The 18,919-nt window shown below is 38.7% G+C and overlaps 1 protein-coding gene across 1 annotated transcript; it reads right to left on the bottom strand.

Annotated features, from left to right (window-relative positions):
- Positions 1–2,467: 2,467 nt before the first annotated feature.
- On the bottom strand, positions 2,468–18,429 carry NOM1 (nucleolar protein with MIF4G domain 1). Its single transcript, XM_072412599.1, has 11 exons — positions 17,411–18,429; positions 13,786–13,910; positions 11,135–11,330; positions 9,841–10,164; positions 9,020–9,130; positions 8,525–8,689; positions 7,837–7,958; positions 7,258–7,390; positions 5,858–5,989; positions 5,603–5,712; positions 2,468–4,412 (listed from the first exon to the last, which is right to left on the bottom strand). The coding sequence occupies exons 1-8, from the start codon at positions 18,347–18,349 to the stop codon at positions 7,279–7,281; spliced, it is 2,094 nt and encodes a 697-aa protein (XP_072268700.1). The 5' UTR covers positions 18,350–18,429; the 3' UTR covers positions 2,468–4,412; positions 5,603–5,712; positions 5,858–5,989; positions 7,258–7,278.
- Positions 18,430–18,919: the final 490 nt, after the last annotated feature.

The following is an 18,919-nucleotide window of genomic DNA, read 5'->3' as shown; positions in this document are numbered from 1 at the left end:
TGGTATATTTGTCCTAAATGGGGGGAATAACCCTTCTTCTTGTATTGGTGATCTTTCTCATTGAATCAAAAAGTCAGAGGAAGTCAAAATGTCAGAGTTGACTTGCAATGGGGAATATTGTTCAGTGCATAGAACTCTAACGGGAATTTTCACTTTGGGAGATTTTCACTTCAACTTCAAGTTGCACTCCTGAGACATGACATCAATAGAAATTTTAGGAATTGTATACACAGAGCAAAAAAAAAAAAGAAGAGAAACAAGGCAATGTTTACCTCTCTCTCGCCAAAAGTACAAATGACAGTTTTGCCTATTTATACTTGTTCTCCCCCCACCTCTTAGATTGTAAGCTCTTCTGGGCAGGGTCCTCTCCTTCTCCTGTATCACTGTCTGTATCTGTTTGTCATTTGCAACCCCTATTTAATGTACAGCGCTGTGTAATATGTTGGCGCTATAAAAATCCTGGTTATTATTATTATTATTAATAATAATATTAATATTATTATTAATAATAATAATAATAAAAAGCAAACCTGCCATGAAAGAGGGCTGCTAGTGGTGAACACCTGACCATCAAGCTTTTTAGATCACCGTTTATTCATGTAATGAGTATGCAGAATATGTTTCCCTGTATACCAGGAACAGAGCTTCAGCCAGGGAACTTGCATTTTCAGAATGTCAGGAATGGCTGTTCTTGTAAATCTCATACGACAAATGTCCTTTGATTACTTTATGTTTTACCTACAGTATATATTGTTGTCTGGTACTTTATTTAGGCCATAGTAACATAAATATAAGTCTGGAGCTTCTAATGGGCACTCTCATGTGTGCCTGCAGCAGAATCCAAACTACATCTTTTTGCCTACAGTTTGCATAGAAAATAAACTTTTTTACAAAGCAATATTGCCAAAAGAAAGAATAGTTTGTCGAGCACCCCTCTAATAAACCAATGATGTATCACTTTAAAGTCCATAATCAGTTTAGGGATTACTTGGGTTTAATGTAATGGCAAAGTTATTACTGAATAAACAGTGAAAATGTAAAACCTGCAATTCCAAAGGGGTATATAGGTACAAGTGCTGAGGGTTAATCTTTTGTGTTGCTGACCAAGAATGTAGATCTCGTGCCGTTTTTTTTTTCAAACTTTACTTACTACATGCTTATGTCAGCAAAGACATGCTAAAGATATATGGTCCACTTCTCCTGTATCACTGTCTGTTCACCTGTCATTAGCAACCCCTATTTAATGTACAGCACTGCATAATATGTTGGCGCTATATAAATCCTGTTTATTAAAAATAATAGTATATTTCAGTTTAGGATAAAGGGGTTAATAGAAGACATAGGCTATTCCAATTCAATACAGCCAGAATAGAATTCTTACAAATTAGAAAAATCTGATATGCCCTTTGATACCCACAGGACCTTTCTACAAACTATTAATTTCCAGAAAGTAGGACAGACATTTTTTGTTGGGAAAAAAGGTTTACAGAAAAGTCTGGAAAAGTAATGTTTGTGTTGTCCTGACCTAGCCACTTTAATGCATTCCTCCATCACTGGCTTGCTGTTTTACAAACTGAAAGAAAGCACACCTGACACTTGTGAGTGCACTGAAGTGTCTGTGAGTGAGGAGTCACGGGCAGTATTTACTAAGTGCTGCTAATCCACAAGGTGCCTGATGTCTCGGCAAAGTTTAATGAATGCAGATGGAGGAGGAATCATTGGTCCCCTTTGGCAGGATATGTACTGATACTGCCATAAATATGGCTAGGAAAGTTGCATGGAAGCTGATACTCTGCTATAATGAGAGAAGTTGCTTGTTTGGGGAGTGCAGGTCAGTCTGTCACATGTCAATTTTCACAATGTTTCCAAAGGTTTTACAAAACCTCTTATCATAGAGAAAGTAAATGATTTTTTGTTGAAACAGTATTACATATGTTTGTGTATGTCCATTTTATACATATTTTAATGCTGATTTGTGATTTTCAAATTTCACTTGCTTGCAGATTTGCTCTAGGGGTTATCTTTATATCAGGGAATGAGATCTGTATCCTGACCTAAATGGAAACTAAACTTGATTAAGAAAAAATTGAGAGCAGGCAGGATCTTAATTGCAGAAACGACAGGCGATGTCCCTTCTGCATTAAAACAAGCTTACCTGCCTGATCTCAATTTTTCTTCAATGTACACTGCAAAGCTCAAGTATGATGCAAGCTGCCCTGGTATGCTCATGGCTGCTGGGAATGAAAGCGCATGGGAGTTACATCAGTCTGCCCTGGCCAAACATCTGGAAGAGGACGGGTTGATGTTGGCTGTTCCCTTGTCAGGGTGAGGACAGGTGAGCGTAAATAAAATATTGAGAACAGGCAGATAACTTTATTTTATTACAAAAGGGGCATCGCCTGTCCCTTCTGAAACAACTTGTTGGCACAGGGTTGCAAAACATACCTGCTAAAAGAATTAAAAAAAAACTCATTGACAAGCATCACAATACAGCTGAGGTTTATTCCGATAATATTTTACCTTCCCTAGATTCTCTTATTTTTTTTTTACTCATTACCATTTCATTTATATTTCGTAAATATTTTTTTTATATTATTTAAGACCCAGTGACAATCATTTGTTTTCTGTACTCTGCAATGCAGACAGAACATGGCTGGTACAAGCGGTTGTCGGAGTGTTGTACATAACTTCCTGAAAACAAGATCATTTGATGCTTAGCCACCATGAATAAAACAGACTAAAATCCAATGAATGGAAGGGGACAGACTAGAGATAGTAAGGGAGAGGAAATGACTAGACAGTGCAGGATGACCTGCAGCAGCTTGCATAGTTTGAGAAGTTGCAATCTCTAATAGTCACACTAAAACAGCTAGAGTGGGATACTGTCATGTTATGTGTACAGGGGAACTTTAGTTCTACTTAGAGAGACAAAACCTTTGAGAATCTGTCAAGTTTTTGTTGCTGACATTTTTGTGTTACAATGAGGGATAGTTGGGATCTATGCCATTAACCATGCTGGAGAAAAAAATGCAGAGGCAATTTTATTGGGCCTTCTCCCAAACCTACAGATCCACTTAGTATACCATATGTGCTGCAGGAAAGTTTATTCTTTGGGTTAGCACAAAAAAATGACTCCAGCATTGCTGACACCCCATCACATATCCCTGAGTGGCAGAAGGAAGATCAGTCTGGGAATTCACAGGTAGGACATTGGGAATGTGTTGAATTTCTCAGCAGAGACACATAGGTGCAAATCCCTATAGAAAAAATACAAGAAATCTCTAAACTTCAGTAAAATAGTTTATGCTCTCACCAGAACCCTGACAAGTCTGGACTGTACATCTAAACAGCAGAGAATGTGCCTGTTTACAGTAAATGTATTAGATGAAAAACTGTTACACAGTGCTAGCTTGTATAAAGGTAATTCGGCTATACTGAAACTTTTATGGCTGCATGCCCTTCATTTGTTTTGTGCACTCTTTAAAACAGTTACATGAAGTTTACACAATTGGCAAGAGGTGCAGAAGTAACCAGCACCATGCACATTGTTAATGAACAGATAATACTTTTTGCTTTATTGACAAGGTACCATCTAGTGGTCAAAAACAAAAATGACATTGGTTTACCATATTATGGTAAGGTATACACGTTTTCGGTTCGAAGACAGAAAACATTTCTGTTCAGTATAAAACATTGTACTTAATCCAAATGTAAAGGCACTACAAATATCACATTTGGTAAAATACTGTTCTGTCTGCTGGTTACACCATTTTAAAAGCCTCTTTACCACCCCATAAAACCGCACTTTTTTTCTGTTCTATTGTTTTTTACTCACCAACGTGACTGGTTTTTACAAAATTGGTCTGGCCTCTGCCAAGTATTCAGAATGATTACCTGAAATGGGTAAACATCTTCTAGCACCCTTGTCTTTAGCAAAAGCATGGAGACTATAGGGTGCTTGTGTGCAGTGCAGTACAAATGCCAGTATAAACAGTGATGGAACTGCTAAAGATCTATTCTCTGATGGGTGATTTAAGATCAATTTAGGATTTTATATTGCTTTAACAGTAGCCTTACATTTAGGCTACTACATATGAATGTCCAGACGTGTTAACTTGAAAAAGGCCATAAAAGTCCAGGCTTTTAATAATGTATAACTCTCTATATAAATCAGATCCAGATCTTCAGTGATTATCTTCCTTATTATCAGAAAGGTTGTTTTCTGACATTTTACATAAAGTCTCTAAAGCCGCAGTTTATCTTTCGCCTGCAGAGCTTTCACAGCTACATCTGCTTTCTGTCGCAGTTGCTCGGCTTCCTCTGCGTTTTTCTGGACGTTCTTTAACAGGAAATGGGAAATGAATAGTTTCAAGCCCTCGCGCAGCATTCCCAGTTTGGGATTGTCAGAGACTCTGATGGGGAGAGAGAAAAACAGTTAATACATAAATAAAATGTTGATGTTTTATGTTCAAATATCTCTACTGTTACAGTAGTGTTTCCATTCCCTAGAGCCCAAAAAGGCATGTTTTATTATTTGTATTTCAACAGTCAAGTACAGCAAAATACTTTGGCTAAGATAAGAATGCAATTACTAGATCACTTTGGAAATCTTCATCTAGTAGTGATCCGCTGAGGCAGCCTTACAGAACAATGCTGGACAGAGCTCTTAGGAAATTTGGGGAGCGGCTCTAATGTTGTTACAGTACAGCATTTCTTGTTGTTAGGGTTGATTTAAGGGAATGTTTACCTTCATGAAAATTCACTTTGCTTAAAAATATCGAATCATTAGCAAGAAAAACAAAAAGAACAAACACACGCGCACAAGCTTTTTGCTTGTACCCGACATGACAATTACAGTTGGCAACACTGCACTTAAATCAAATGAAAAATCCTTTTGAAAAATCAACCCCATAGAAAGTACACTAGAATAAACCAAATGCTGACATTCCTGACTCTCTCTTGAAAATGCTTAACTGGTTTTGTCTTTTTGCATTATTCTAAGAACAGAAACGGACGGAAAACTTTTATATCTCTATACATGTAAGGCTCAGTGACTTTAGAATGAAGCCAAATAATTATTGTAAGAGGTTACCAGTATCTGAAGCAGGAAGAGGTCAGCACCGACATCTTACTTACAATTTTCATGACAAGTTTGCTCTAACCTACCTTTAGGATCTACAAAGACTTTTTTAATTACCTCAGATGATCATTTAGGATTGCCTCAGGTGAAAATCTAGTGTCCGTGCAAGTGTCCCAATACTTCTTAAACAATCTGCCATGCTAAACGAACCACAGAGGTCTAATGCAGTCCTCATCCAACTCCCCAGCAAATCTATACACCGCTCATTCTGAAAGTGATCACTAACTGCTAGCTGGTCTTACCATAGGGTATTACATATGCATGTACAAGTGCCAGGTTCAGGTGGGGACAATGAAACAGTGTACAAGGTTTACTTGAAAACACTTATGCTTCAACAACCACAAGTATGTTATAAAATTAATAATATAAAGTTTTCTTGGAACCAACTAAATAAACGTCTTAAAAAAACAAGTTTTTGTTATGTAGAAATAAAGTTTAACACGAGAATCTGATCCTACTTACTTTCCAAATATCACAGCAAGATCATCAACTTCAGCATCCATCAGAACTTTGCTCAGTATCTGACGCAGGAAGGAAACTTTCATTTTATCCAGCTCACTAAACTCTATGACCTGTGAAAGATGTAAAAGAAAATATAAACTTAATGGTAAATAATACACAACATAAACAGGAAAAGTACCTACATTACCAATAAGGTCTAATAAGTAAAACGCATTTGGGAAGTTGCTGTAAGCAAGGTAGACACAACATTCCTACCTTGAAAATAGAGAGTGGAAGAGATTTCTTTTTAATCAGGTGACTCAAGAGCTGGATGAGATTAGAGAATGTGGTTGTTGACATATTTCCAAAATCACGGAATTTATCCCACATACTGAACTGCAATGTCATCTGAAATGGAACACAAATAAAGAAATGGATAATTAGGCTCAGTCACAACTTATTATTCACATACTGTACTTGTTCTGGTTGGTTGACTCAAACGACATCTATACAAACAAAGGATTACAAACATTGGAAGGAATTACCATTGGAGGCCTACATATACTTCACAGCATGGATTACTATTGTGGGCTATATTTAACTAAAAACTTATTCACATAACTGTGCAGCTTGTTCCAGTACACAGATCAGCCTTGAAAAACCTAGGCACAAAATCCAGAGCAGCTGTGACATCTGTATCAGTCTCACAGACCCCATCACACCACAATACAGCATGACAACTCAGGTGCTGAATAGTGCTGCAAACAGCTGTACCTGCAGTTATCACTTTGTCACAGCCCAGTGAAGCAATGTACAAAATACAAATGCATTATGGAGGTGGTGTGTTGCAGTGAACATGCACGGAGTTCCATTCACAATACAAGCCAGTGCAACACGCCAGCATACATTAAACACAAATCAACCGCATAGAGCATGTGCACGCAAACATTGTTTATGTTTCTGTTAAGCTAAAAATACTGAATTAACCCTCTGAGCACAGATTCACACTCCTATATATTACTAGCAAAACTGAATAAAAGATTTTTCAGTAGACATATATTGAATACAAGTTTAGGCTGCTAACTATATCAATGTGGTCCCTCCCTGGTAAGTTTCTACTGTGTAAAATACCTGCAAGCTGCTTTATTGGTCTGTGTTGGTACTGCTGTTCTAGATTCTTTTTGTCAGTCCAATGCAAGACTTCTTACACAAGCATTAATTGCCTTTTTTCTTGTAGATAATTTTTCAGCCAGGAATAGGAAAAAGCCCCATTAACCTGCATATTTCACCCTATACAAATGAAGCAATAGAAGCTGCAGCTTGTTTCCCAATGGACTACCAGTAACACCAAACCCTCTACCACTGATCTGTGTTGTCTAAAGCCCCCTCCCATGTCTTTGCTTTCATTCTAGTCAATCTAGTTTCAGCATAATATGTGGGTGTTACTTTCTGACGGAAAAAAAAAATATATGATTAGTAGACTGTGATTGGAGAAAGGGAAAACTGACTGAAAAAGCTCAGCTTTAAAAATTTAAATAAAAAAAAACATTTAGGAATATTAAGTGTGTAGAAAATTGAATCAAATGTTTTGATTTTTGCAATGACTAATAAAAGATATTACTAGAACACCATGTAACAATGAAAGGACAAAACCAAATTCTCAGGGTGTGTATTACCTGAAACCTCCTTTCATATTCTCAGAACTTGCTGGCCAGGAAGGCATAGAAGGGGTTGTAGATTTTCTCCTGAAGACAACAGTCTAGAAGGACATGTACAATCTCTCTCTCCTGATGATCTTTTAGTCCTAACCTAAGATGGCATAAGTATAATCATGAATGAATGTGTTCAAATATTAAAAACAATAGACAAAGAAACATGATAGAGCCAAATCCTTAACTTCTAACTGTTGACAGATACTATTCTAGGCAATCTGCTGTCTGGTCTGGTGTGGAGATTATGGTAACACATTTTTAATGAGGCAGATATCTGTTTAAACGATAGCTACAGAATTCACCATTATTGAAGCAATAGTTCTAACTCTGAACAAATGAAAACGTGACATTTAGGTAGTGCTATTCTATGAAAATTTAGGAGCAGATATGCTTATTATGCTTTCTAACACTTTAAAATTATGAAGAGATGATGAAAAATTTAAAATTGTCAAGGTCTCTTTAAAGGAATGAGAAATTAAAACTACAGGTCCCGTCTGTACTACAAAAAGGTCCACTTGATCCCAGTTCACCAGGATTACTCACTTTATTAACTTCTCAAAAGCATCCAGATAGTCCTCACTGGTCATGATAACACAGAAGATGTTTCTCCTAATGTCTGTGTTCATTCGCTGCTTGCGGGCCAGATCCATGATCTTAGCACTAACCTTAACAAAAATGATAACATATTATAATAGGCATATTCCATGGCACCAAAAGTATCTAGTACAAACCGAATATGGATTTGAAATGCCAGTATACTGCTTGTCAAAAATTCAAAGCTTTCAATATGTGGCCAAGAATTTGTATTCATATAAAGGGTTCCGATCCTTTTGCATCTCAGCTTGCTACAATAATCTTTTGATGATTGATAACCATTAAAAACATTTTGAAAGCCAAAGACGGTTAGGAAACCAGCATTTTTAGAAAAAGTTGAATAACGGATAAACTTTGAATTTTTTTTTTGCATCGCTTTGCATCACTCATCTTTATATTGTATATAAGCGACCGATTATCTTAAGGCAGTTTTCAGTGCCAGAAGCCTGTAAGTGTCCCTGACCCTAAAGAAATCCCTATTGCATTACCAAATTTCTAAAAGAAGCACTCAACTTTAAGTCTTTGCAAAGAGTATAATGCACCAAGCAGAACAAAACTATACACATACTGCTTGCTGTGATGTCATGTCAAAAAAGTCAGTCATACTATATGGCTCAAATTCCCACCATATCCATACCTTTCCAATGGACTGAGCTGGTACTTTCCCCGAAGACTCATTAATCATTGGTGCTCCGCTCCATGAGGACCCAACAATCCACCACCTTCCAACTTTTTCAGCTTCCAAGAGATTTTCTAGTGACACACGGAGGCGAGTATCGCTGCCAGACACACTGTTGTGAACCTATTAATAAAGTTAATAATAATAACTATATGACATTTACAGACTACAATATTATTTAACATGAGTGAGAAAATTATTAAATATTTTATTTGTGATGCAACTACTCTGAACTACCTAAAAGTAATTACAATATTAGAAAATATAAAAATCAAGCCTGCTTTTCTTGCCACTTGTAAAGATAAGAGTGATAAATTTATTTATGCCGGTCCTAATAAACATGCCAAACTTAAAACTTGTTGATTACTGCTTGGAGTGATGATTGTCATCAAGTTTTGTATCTTTAACAACGACTTTACATTTTTCAAAATAATATTTCCAGATGATGCTTACCAAAGAGCGCTGTAATTTGCGCAGTTTCTCCACAGGCTCAGGGTCATATCCAGGTATCTTGCGCATATCATTGTTTTTTAATGCAAGCATCGTCTCCAACATAAACCTAACCTGGAAGGTGATAAACATAAAATTATGTCACCTAGCAAACATAACAAAAAAAGTTACACTTAACCTTACAGTGTGAAAATGTAACTTCATGTATTCATGGTTCATGCATTACCCATTGCAGATCTGGCTGATCAAATTGCTATGGTGAAGGCAAATTTTTCCCATAAAAAAGAATTCCATAAATTCCCTTCTCTCAGTAGTTAAACTGAGGTTGGGGTCCAACTACAAGAACCGTGTGTATTTCTAACAATCTATCCAGTAACCCAGGAGGAAACAACTTCATCACTTTGCCTCTGTGCCATTGTTTCCTGTAATACATACCTGAAATTGCTGCTCTCTTTTTTGAGCAGGGGTGACTGGTGTACAATTCCCTGTAGATTTATCCAGGCAGGCTGTAGGTGGACCAGCTGGGTCCCCTCACACACCTCTCTCTGCACACAATTGTGTGCTCATATGTTGGATCAATTCATAACTTTTTCTTGCAGTAGCAAATGTTTGTCTAAAGATGTTATCAAAAGAGTTTTCCCCTCTGATCTCTACTTTTCAACAAGAAAAGGATCACGTAGAGCTTTATAAAAATCTAAAATACATTTTGTGTGAACAAATTGGCAACTGATAAAAGTACGAGATCCAGTTAAATCATATTTAATTCATAGACTAAACATATAAGATACAATAATAATAAATCAATATATAAGTTGTTTTTTTACCCGAGTATGATCCTGGAATTCCTTATCTACAGCATTTGCCTTGTTTTGAGCCTCACTTATCAACTCCTTTAAAGACAAAGCATCATCCTTCCTCAAGGAGAAGCCAACATTTTTCAGAAGTAGCAGGATCAGCTCTATGTTCCTCTCTGTAAACTTGGCCACCAGCAACTTCAATATATCAAACACCAGGCGAGAGTCAATGACATGGAAGTTATATAAGTGTCCTATGAAGGTGAGCAAGTTATCACATTCTTTACTTTCACCAATGTTCTGATGCAAGTCATAGAACTGCTTTACTACCGATTCCAGGATATGAGCTCCAACCTGTAAAACAATAAAAAATCACAGGTTAAGATATTAAGTTCTTTTATTTTTTACGGTATTTATGGAATATACTTTGTATACTATCAATGTTTTTGACAATGCTCAACTAAGAGTAGTATGGAAAAGTGTAAATGAATATCTTATATTTATAATCTGCAGGCACTAAGTGGTACACTCTAGGGCAGCGGTCGCCAACCGGTGGTTGGAGGTCCGCGGCTCTGGTCGGTGCATCACCGAGTGGGGTCAGGTGAAGGACCCCGCTGGGGGGATGCAACAGCCAGAGCTGCGGACCACATCCCCCGTAAAAATCCCTGGCTCCGGGACGTGGGGGGGGTTATGTCATAATGACGTCACTCTGGGGAAGGTTTCTCCCCCTTTGAGTGACACCCGGCGCATGTGCGGTCGGGAGTCGGTGATTTTAGTGGTCCGTGGACCTGAAAAGTTTGGCGACCGCTGCTCTAGGGTACACTTCGGCATTGCACTAAACAATTCTAAACAGCAGCAGATCAAATTATGCATACAACTCAAATAGTAAGGCTATGACTCCTTCCCTTCTCCTATTGCCAATGTAGTATTTTCAGCAAATGGTAACATGTAAAGCTTCCATGGCCTTCCCTACCCCACTTGCCATTTTCACACACCTCTATAAATTTAGAGAAAGAGACCTTAAACAGCCAGCAGGCTTGTACTGATCTGACTTGTAAGAAAGTCAAGAGCACTATATGAACACCTGTTTTAAAGCCAGCATTAAATGTTTATTTACAAAATAAGTTTTATGTAGATCAAAATAAACTTCACAAAGCATCACATATTTGCAAAAATTAGCAAATATAACTGATGATCAGTGCACAATACTCAGAAGGACACACTGACTCTCAGTTTCTCCCAACCCAGGGTCAAATCCTTCTGTGGATGATACTACAAACACAAATACTTCATTTTAAAACAATATTTTCTAGGCTTCTTTTACCTCAATCCCAACTGTGTGATGTAATATGCTAATCAGGAGCACGTGTTCCATCATCAGACGGTCTGGCAATTTAGATGGGGTTATACAAGCATTGCAGAGAACAGTGGTTACAGTGTCATTCATGTCCTTTCTGCTGTTGGTCATGTAAAGTTCCTCCAGCTGCCCACTGATCGAGGACATGTTTGGTTCACTCAGTCTAAGGAAGAAAAGAAAGAGGTCAGGAAATGACTGGGTTCATGGTTATTTTCAAATTATTTGAAAAATGATCACTTCAGTCTTCTCAGCAAGATATTTAAAAAGATAACTAACCCCTATGCATTTCTGATGTACAACAGTTATCTTTGGGAAACCCTGCTACCAAAGCAGAGTAAGGTGAGTATATATCGCTGCAGGGGATACTTTACAACTAATCCAAGGGTTTAGGGGTTTAGGTTTTAGTTTTAAGTGCTATAGAGAAGTGCAATAAAAGGTTACATTCTAGGCATTAGATAAGTTGTCATGATGAGTGTTACAAACTGGAGGGGCAGTAAGGATAGGTTTTATGCATAAGGTTAAATGGACATCTGTCATGAAGAAATTACGTAGGTTGCCATTGTTGACCTCTCCCTTTTTAATCCTAATTCCCTGGCTTTAGTGCTTTCTGAGTCACCGGCTGTGAACAAGTTCAGAGTTAAGGAATTCCGACATTCACTTGCATATTCTTGGTCAGTAGACAGACAAAGACAGCCAACTAGCATTTTCAGGAGTTCAGAAACAAAGCCCTGGCACTATCCTCTCAATAACTGTACCTTAATACTTAAAAATTAACTTCTACAAATGCTGAAATGCCATTTGCCTGGCTGTCTATGGCCTTAATCTATGAATCCCTACTTGGAAAATCTAAAGTAACTGAGACAGAATCCTGATCTGCAGTCTTCTTTGAGCAATTGCAATTTGTCACACAAGGGGACAAATGTGTGAGCATTCCTACTGATGCAGCTTCTGTGCTTCCATTTGTGTGCCATTGGGTGGCTTTTCTCAATCTTCCACATTTAGAGACTCTTGAGTTATTAGAATCCTCTTGGTCATGCATCCGCAAAGTTATAATTAGTGAACAGTGGCGGGATATTCAATTTAAATTAATACATAGAGCATATTTGCTTTCAACATACCTTCCAACCCCCGCAGTCTGACACCTAGGTTAACAGCATGCCCCAAGTGTCACTTTGCTCTGGCTCCTCTTGAACATTTATTGCGGGACTGCCCTGTTATATCCAGATTCTGGTCTAAAGTTTTTGACTTCTCCTGTTTAGTAACTGGACACAATAGACCAATCTCTCCGCAATTGCCCTTATTTCATGGTAATGTGAGAGGGAACCCCCTGGCTGCTATCTCTACACAACCATCAGTGACCAAATTTGAACACCTTTGTTATCTAGCAGCCAAAAAAATGTATCCTCAAGCTATAATGATGGTAGATAAAATTGAAGCTACTCAACATCGAAAAAAACACAAAGATTCTTTGGTACATGGATGCCTTATTTACGGCATACTATCTCCCCAGCCCAGCTCCAAGACATTATAGAACTTTTTAGACACACCACTTGGTATGAGACCTTAGGTAATGTCTGAATCCTTAAAATACAGTTCTCTACTCTAATTCCATTAGGTACAGGTTAATATTTTATTGTAAAGTGTCTATGTCTGCCTAACTTTTTTTTTCCGTGGAAGGGGTTAGGTTTTCTGTAATACTTTGTTTGGTTTTGTTAGTTATTGATGTCTACTATACTCCAAGAAAATGGAAAATTGGGTGTATTGAATCTGGTATGCTCTGTATTAGTTTGTGCTTTTCTGTACTGTCATATCTCATTGCAATGTTTATTATTGATTGTTAGAACTACCTGCTGCTAATAAAAACATATTAAAAAAAAATGGTGATATTTAAAATCATGGTCCCCTGTCCTGGTAACATCGGGAGTATGGCATTGCTCATGAGATTCTGTAGCACTGCCATCAGAAAAGGGAGCAGGGCTTCAATTGTCCAAGGGATATAGATATAGACACAAATAAAAAAATTATCCCAATACTTCTTAGAATCTGGACTGCTGGTGTCCAGTAGGGCCATATCATTGTACTGGCTGCCAGCAATAAAGAATGTTAGTAGCCTTTGCTCCAGTAATGATAAGTATTGCAACCCCCTCACTTCATTCGTTCCAGCAAGACTTAATTTTAGGTTAACATTTGAGTAAAGTTTTCTTTAATATATATAAAAGCTCTTTTCCTTTGTGTTTTGGTCCAATGCCTATCTTTCTAAAAAAAGAAAAATCAAAAGCTAATCACGATCTAATTAACATTCAATCCTAAATAGGACAGATTAATATCTAGCTATTAAAAGTATAAGAATTCACAGTGAACATGGAAGAAAAATATCAAACTCCAGTTACAAAGGGTAAACTCCATACATCACCGAATGACCTGCAGCTTCTGTGCACAACAAGAGAGTAAATTAATTAGCTGAAGCTTGTGAGTGATTTAAAGTCCATAGAGTTTCATCCTGTCAATTAAAAATATGAACTATAAAATAGTTGATGCACTCCAGGCCTGGAGCCAAGACAAAGCACACAACTCAGAAGAAAGGACACCGTTATTTAGGTAGATCAGCCATGTGATACCTGTTCATCAATCCTTTCACACTCTTCTTCAGCCTCTCCAGTTCTTCCCTCCTCTTGGCATCCACAGCTTCAGAGGATTGTCTTAGCTGGGGAGGGACATACTTATTGCCCACATTTTTGGAGTTCTAAAAGACATAAACATAAAATATATAAAATAGAACACAGATGAACATAATTCAAGTAGTACGCTAGTTAGATCCTTTTGTGTAATCAGAAGTTATATATCAGTAGAGTTTTATCATCACAGGCTTTGCTGATAATGTTTTAAGGTGTATGGGTCTATGCAAAACTTGCAACCTCTGCCAATATGGTAGAAACTTTGCAGCCAAACAACAGTGGCCGGTGTTCACTGCAAGCACTACATTAATCACAGCTGACTTGTCTCATGCGGTTTAAATAAGGTAGCATGAATCTTAAGCTACGTACACACGTCCAACGGTTCTCCGTCGATATCGGGCGAGAATCTGGCGTGTGTACAGCGGCAGTCGTCCATACGACTGTCCTGGCGTATCCACGGACGATGGACGATCCTAATGCAAGGGAAGGGAGAAAGCACGCAGCAGGGTGCCGCTCTTTCGTTCTCCCCTCTGCATAGAGCAGAATGGTGCTGTATGTACAGCACTCGTTCATGCATTGTGCAATATTAGTCGTTGGAAAGGATCTTTCATGATCCTTTCCAACGAATATTATTGCACATGTGTATGCGGCTTAAGTCCGTTTTAAAAACCCTTCCTACAATATACCTGACTTTATGGTTTTTTGGGATGCACAGCATCAACATAAAACTGTTCATCCTAGTAGTTAAATGAACTCCAAGAAGCAGATATATACATAGTTGATTTTACAATTACCAGTGATACCAGGTGTGTAATTCTATATAGCCACTCTCTGTTTTTCTATCTGCCATTTGTAATTCATATATTTGACAGCCAAGAGGGCAATACATTTACCTCTGTTAGCATTAAGGCAGGGGTGTCAAACTGTGAGCCGCAACGTCCTTTTTTTTGGCCCCACAAAGGAATCTTAAATATGAATTGCAGCTGGTCTGCCGCTGCATTGAAAAAGCGCCACTACTACAATTCCCGGCGTGTCTATAGACCAGCGGCCTCCCAGCCTATGTGTGGCCCCGCATTGGACTAGTTTAAAGACCCAACTAATGCCGGGAATTGTAGTAGTGGCATCACTCGCATCTATAGACCAGCGGCTTGGTCTATCTGCCTATGCGTGGCCCCCACAATGGACTGTTTTATAGATGCAGGATATTGTAGTAGCGGTGCCTATTCAGTGAAGAGTGAGTTCCAGCCACTCATTACAATAAGCACCGCATTGGACTGTTTTCTTGAAGCAGGGAATTGAAGTAGCGGTGCTATTTCGGTTTCAAGTTTGGCCCACCACTTTGTTTAAGTTTTTAATTTTCGCCCACTGTGTATTTAAGTCTGACACCCCTGCATTAAGGAATACAGTCCGGTCACCTCTGCAGTTTCTAGTCTGTTTTGCTGTGCAAGGGGTGACACAAGCCTAGTTTTAGGAAAGTACTAATGCTAGTTTTGTATATTCCTACAAAACTGCATTCTATTACCCAATATAATTGGCCCAGCAGGGGATCACCTAATGTATGCCAGTACTATAAAAATTATTATGGCCTGAACAAAAGCCCAATGAGAGTATTTCTAGTTATATGGACTTTAAACTTACCCTGTCCTGAGAAAAGTATGGGGGCTGTCATTGCTTGCCAACATATAAAAAGGATAATTGTCTGGCTGTACAGTCACAGAGCTGAACATGCAAGTTATTATGAACATCAGAGCTCCTTCTCTCTATCTGTTCTGATCCATCAGCTCAGACCAATACAAAGCCAAATCATCAGCACAAAGCTATTTAGCATTTTCAAAAAGAGGTCAGCAATGGCAGCTTTCCTTATTTTTTCAAGACAGCAACTATTATTAGTGATTAATTCATACAGCACCTAAATATTGATTGTAATTATGTTCCAGATATAACCTCATGTCCTCAACCAAGGCTGCGTACACACGTGCAAAAATTGTCATTGGAAATGATCTTTCACGACCCTTTCCAACGACAAAAGATGGCAGGATGCATAAACGAGTGCTGTACATTCTGCTCTATAGAGAGGGGAGAACGCTGAAGCAGCACCCCGCTGTGCTCTGCTCCCTTTGCTTTAATTACAATAGTTTGTCGTCCGTGCATCCACCAGGATGAACGACAAGCACTGTACACACATCAGATTCTCGTCCAATATCAGTCCTGAGGCGATTATCAGACGAGAATCATCTGACACGTGTATGCAGTCTAACTGACCAAGCCTGAACAATAGTCGTCTGAAGTCATATTTTAAGCTGCCGTATTCACCAGAAAAACTAAAGACACTGGAATCCCAAAGTCAACATCAAATTGGAAGTTATTGTCCAAAATGATGATAGCAGCAACTTACAGAGACTCTATGAGGGTCTTGGTATTTTTACAAATGGATGCATGGCACTCCTTAGATTTTTTTCTGCCAAGTATATTAAGAATAGCCCAATCTTTGGATATTTTTTACTTTTTCAAACCAAAAATAAAATGGATTCCCTGCACATACTCACTTTGTAATTTTTTTTACAATGCCCAATCTAAAATCTAATTTACAGTTACTCATTATGAATACATCTGGGGTCTATTATACTTTTAAAATCTCTAATGACTGAGGGAAGGAAATATTTAAAAGGCCAAATGCTGCCACTAGAATTTGGCAGCTCTGAACCAGGAAGTGGACAGAAATGATGGCTTTGGGTTCAGCCTTAGCAGAGGAAATTAGGGAGTTTACCCATCTTCCATTCAGCCCTCTTCATTCTGCATCCCCACCAGAAAGGGGGAGGGGGTTGGACCAGGGTTCAACTCCGGTCTGCAGATAATCTATTGCTATACCCATTTCTCTCTCGACTAACACCATAAAAGTAAAAACGAGATAGGGACTGTAGGTTTGTTCTTAAATTGAATTTGTATGTAAGTGGGAACAGGTACATTATTTTATTTAAATGCAATTAGGACAGATGTTTGTTTCAACATAATATTAGGAAGCATGGTGTCAGTTACTGTAAAGAAAAACTTACTGTGAAGTAATCACAAACAAAGCAAAAAAAAAAAATTGTATAGAGCCTAGACATTCACAGCAAGCTGTGCTTCGATATGCAAAAAGAAACAACTGCAGAGTTTCTCTTGGCCATTAAAGAGTTACAAGAGGCTGCAGAAAGCGCTCAGTCCCCTAGGATCACCCACAACCTCAGCTGTGTTTAGCAAAAGACTTCTTCTGGAAGTCATGCAAACCATCCCCCCCATTAAGCCTCCTGCTGCACACGAACCAGCAAGGAAGCCCCGTCCGTATCGAGGAGTCGTCCGTATGTCCTTTACTCGGGGACTACCTGTATACAGAAAATCAGGGGAAATTATAACATTACATTCATCCCTGAAATAGTAAATAAAACGAAAAATCCAAAAAGAAGTCCTGTTTCAGGGGAGGCTGTCAGAATTAGGATTTCGCCTTACTTTGAGGGAACCTCTTTATTTGTGTTACCAGAACAGGAAGTGAAGGAAAAACGGCAAAACTACTATTTTAACCAAATTATACCTTATCAGCGATAGCCGGTTCCTCTTCATCACCACTGTCTGAACCATGTTGTGATGTCTCTTCTGCTTGGTCATCCTGGTCACCATCATCATCATCAGCTTCATCTTCATCACCTTCATTATCATCACCTTCAACGTCATCCTCAACCTCTGACTCCTGCTCCATGGCTTCATCTTCCTCACTTTGCTCCTCCATATTATTATCCTCATCACTGTCATCCTCCTCATTATGATGATCATCCTCATCTTCATCCTCACTGCCCCCACTTTCACCCTCAGTATCCCCCTGGAAAGGATTTTCTGACAGTTTCTGGATCTTCTGTGTTGTGTTCTCTTCTTCCTCCTCGTCATCATAAAGTCCAGCTACAGAGCTTCCAGGCTCCAGCACCCCCAGAATATAATCCAGACCATCCTGAGTAAATGCTTGGGGCAGTGAACTTTTATTTTTCCTCCTATTCATCTTCAGACTCCTCTCCAGCTTCCTGATCTCCCTCTCCTCCTTTTCATTGGCCTCCAGGAGAGCTTTCTTCCTCACCTCCTCCTTGCTCTCCTTTTTATGTCTGGGTTGTGGCCCAGGCTTCTTTCCTCTGGGTTCCTTACCTGCAGGTCTGTCTCTCCCCTGGCCCCCTGCCTCAGGTTTCTTAGCTGGGGATGTCTGTGGAGCTTTGTGCTGAGCATCTTGTGCGGGTTCTGCAGACTGCTGATTGCCCAGATACTTTCTCTGATAATATTCTTTCTTCCGGAGCTTCTTGGACAGGCGCTGCTCCTTCCTCAGCTCCTTCCGGCTCTTCACTTTGCTTCCAGTCCCCGAATATCCCCCTGAGAGCCGGTTATTGCTCTGAGATCCACCCCCTTCTGCCTTCTCCACAAATGTCTGCACTGAACGCTGCAGCTTCCTAATCTTCTCCGTTCCAACCCGATTCGGGGCTTTCCGCTTCATTTTCCTTCTTAATTTATGCTGCACTGATCTAATAGCATTGCAAACACTCACCACTCACGCCTCTCATGGGCGCCGCCATGTTAGAGACAACGAGCCACTTCCGTCATGTAGGGCGGCCACAGGGACTGAATGAACGTAGCAGATTAGTCACAGCGTACCCTTGTGGACACATTAGGAATGTGTCAGGTCCACTGATTTGGTTAATAAAATTATTATTATTATTTTACTATTATTATTATTATAAATAAACATGATTTATATAGTGCCAACATATTATGCAGTGCTGTACATTAAGTAGTTGTTATTTTATTTTATTTTTTTGGAAATAGGCTACAAGGAGTTTGATGTAGGCAAATTGCACACCTTTGTTCAACCCCCATGAAAAGGCCAGGTTTAAAAAAAGAATATGGACCAAATGACCAGTTAAATTAACAAGCTTTTTTTTTACAGCTACATATATAATAATTTAGAAGCTGAATAAAAGGTTTCATGCAAAAAAATAAAAATAAAAAAATAATACATTTTATAGATGCATATGTATCCACTCAAAAAAGAGAAAAGAGGGACAGC

The sequence above is a fragment of the Pyxicephalus adspersus genome, chromosome 5 (assembly GCF_032062135.1).
Source record: "Pyxicephalus adspersus chromosome 5, UCB_Pads_2.0, whole genome shotgun sequence".
NCBI lineage: Eukaryota > Metazoa > Chordata > Amphibia > Anura > Pyxicephalidae > Pyxicephalus > Pyxicephalus adspersus.
This window is presented reverse-complemented; position numbering and strand designations above follow the sequence as displayed.

Coding starts and splice junctions, on each gene's coding strand:
- NOM1 (XM_072412599.1), bottom strand. CDS start 18,349: ATGAAGCGGAAAGCCCCGAATCGGGTTGGAACGGAGAAGATTAGGAAG. Junction 10,165..11,134: donor ATCACACAGTTGGGATTGAG/GTAAAAGAAGCC, acceptor ATTGTTTTACAG/GTTGGAGCTCATATCCTGGA. Junction 9,131..9,840: donor AATTCCAGGATCATACTCGG/GTAAAAAAACAA, acceptor ATCACCTTCCAG/GTTAGGTTTATGTTGGAGAC.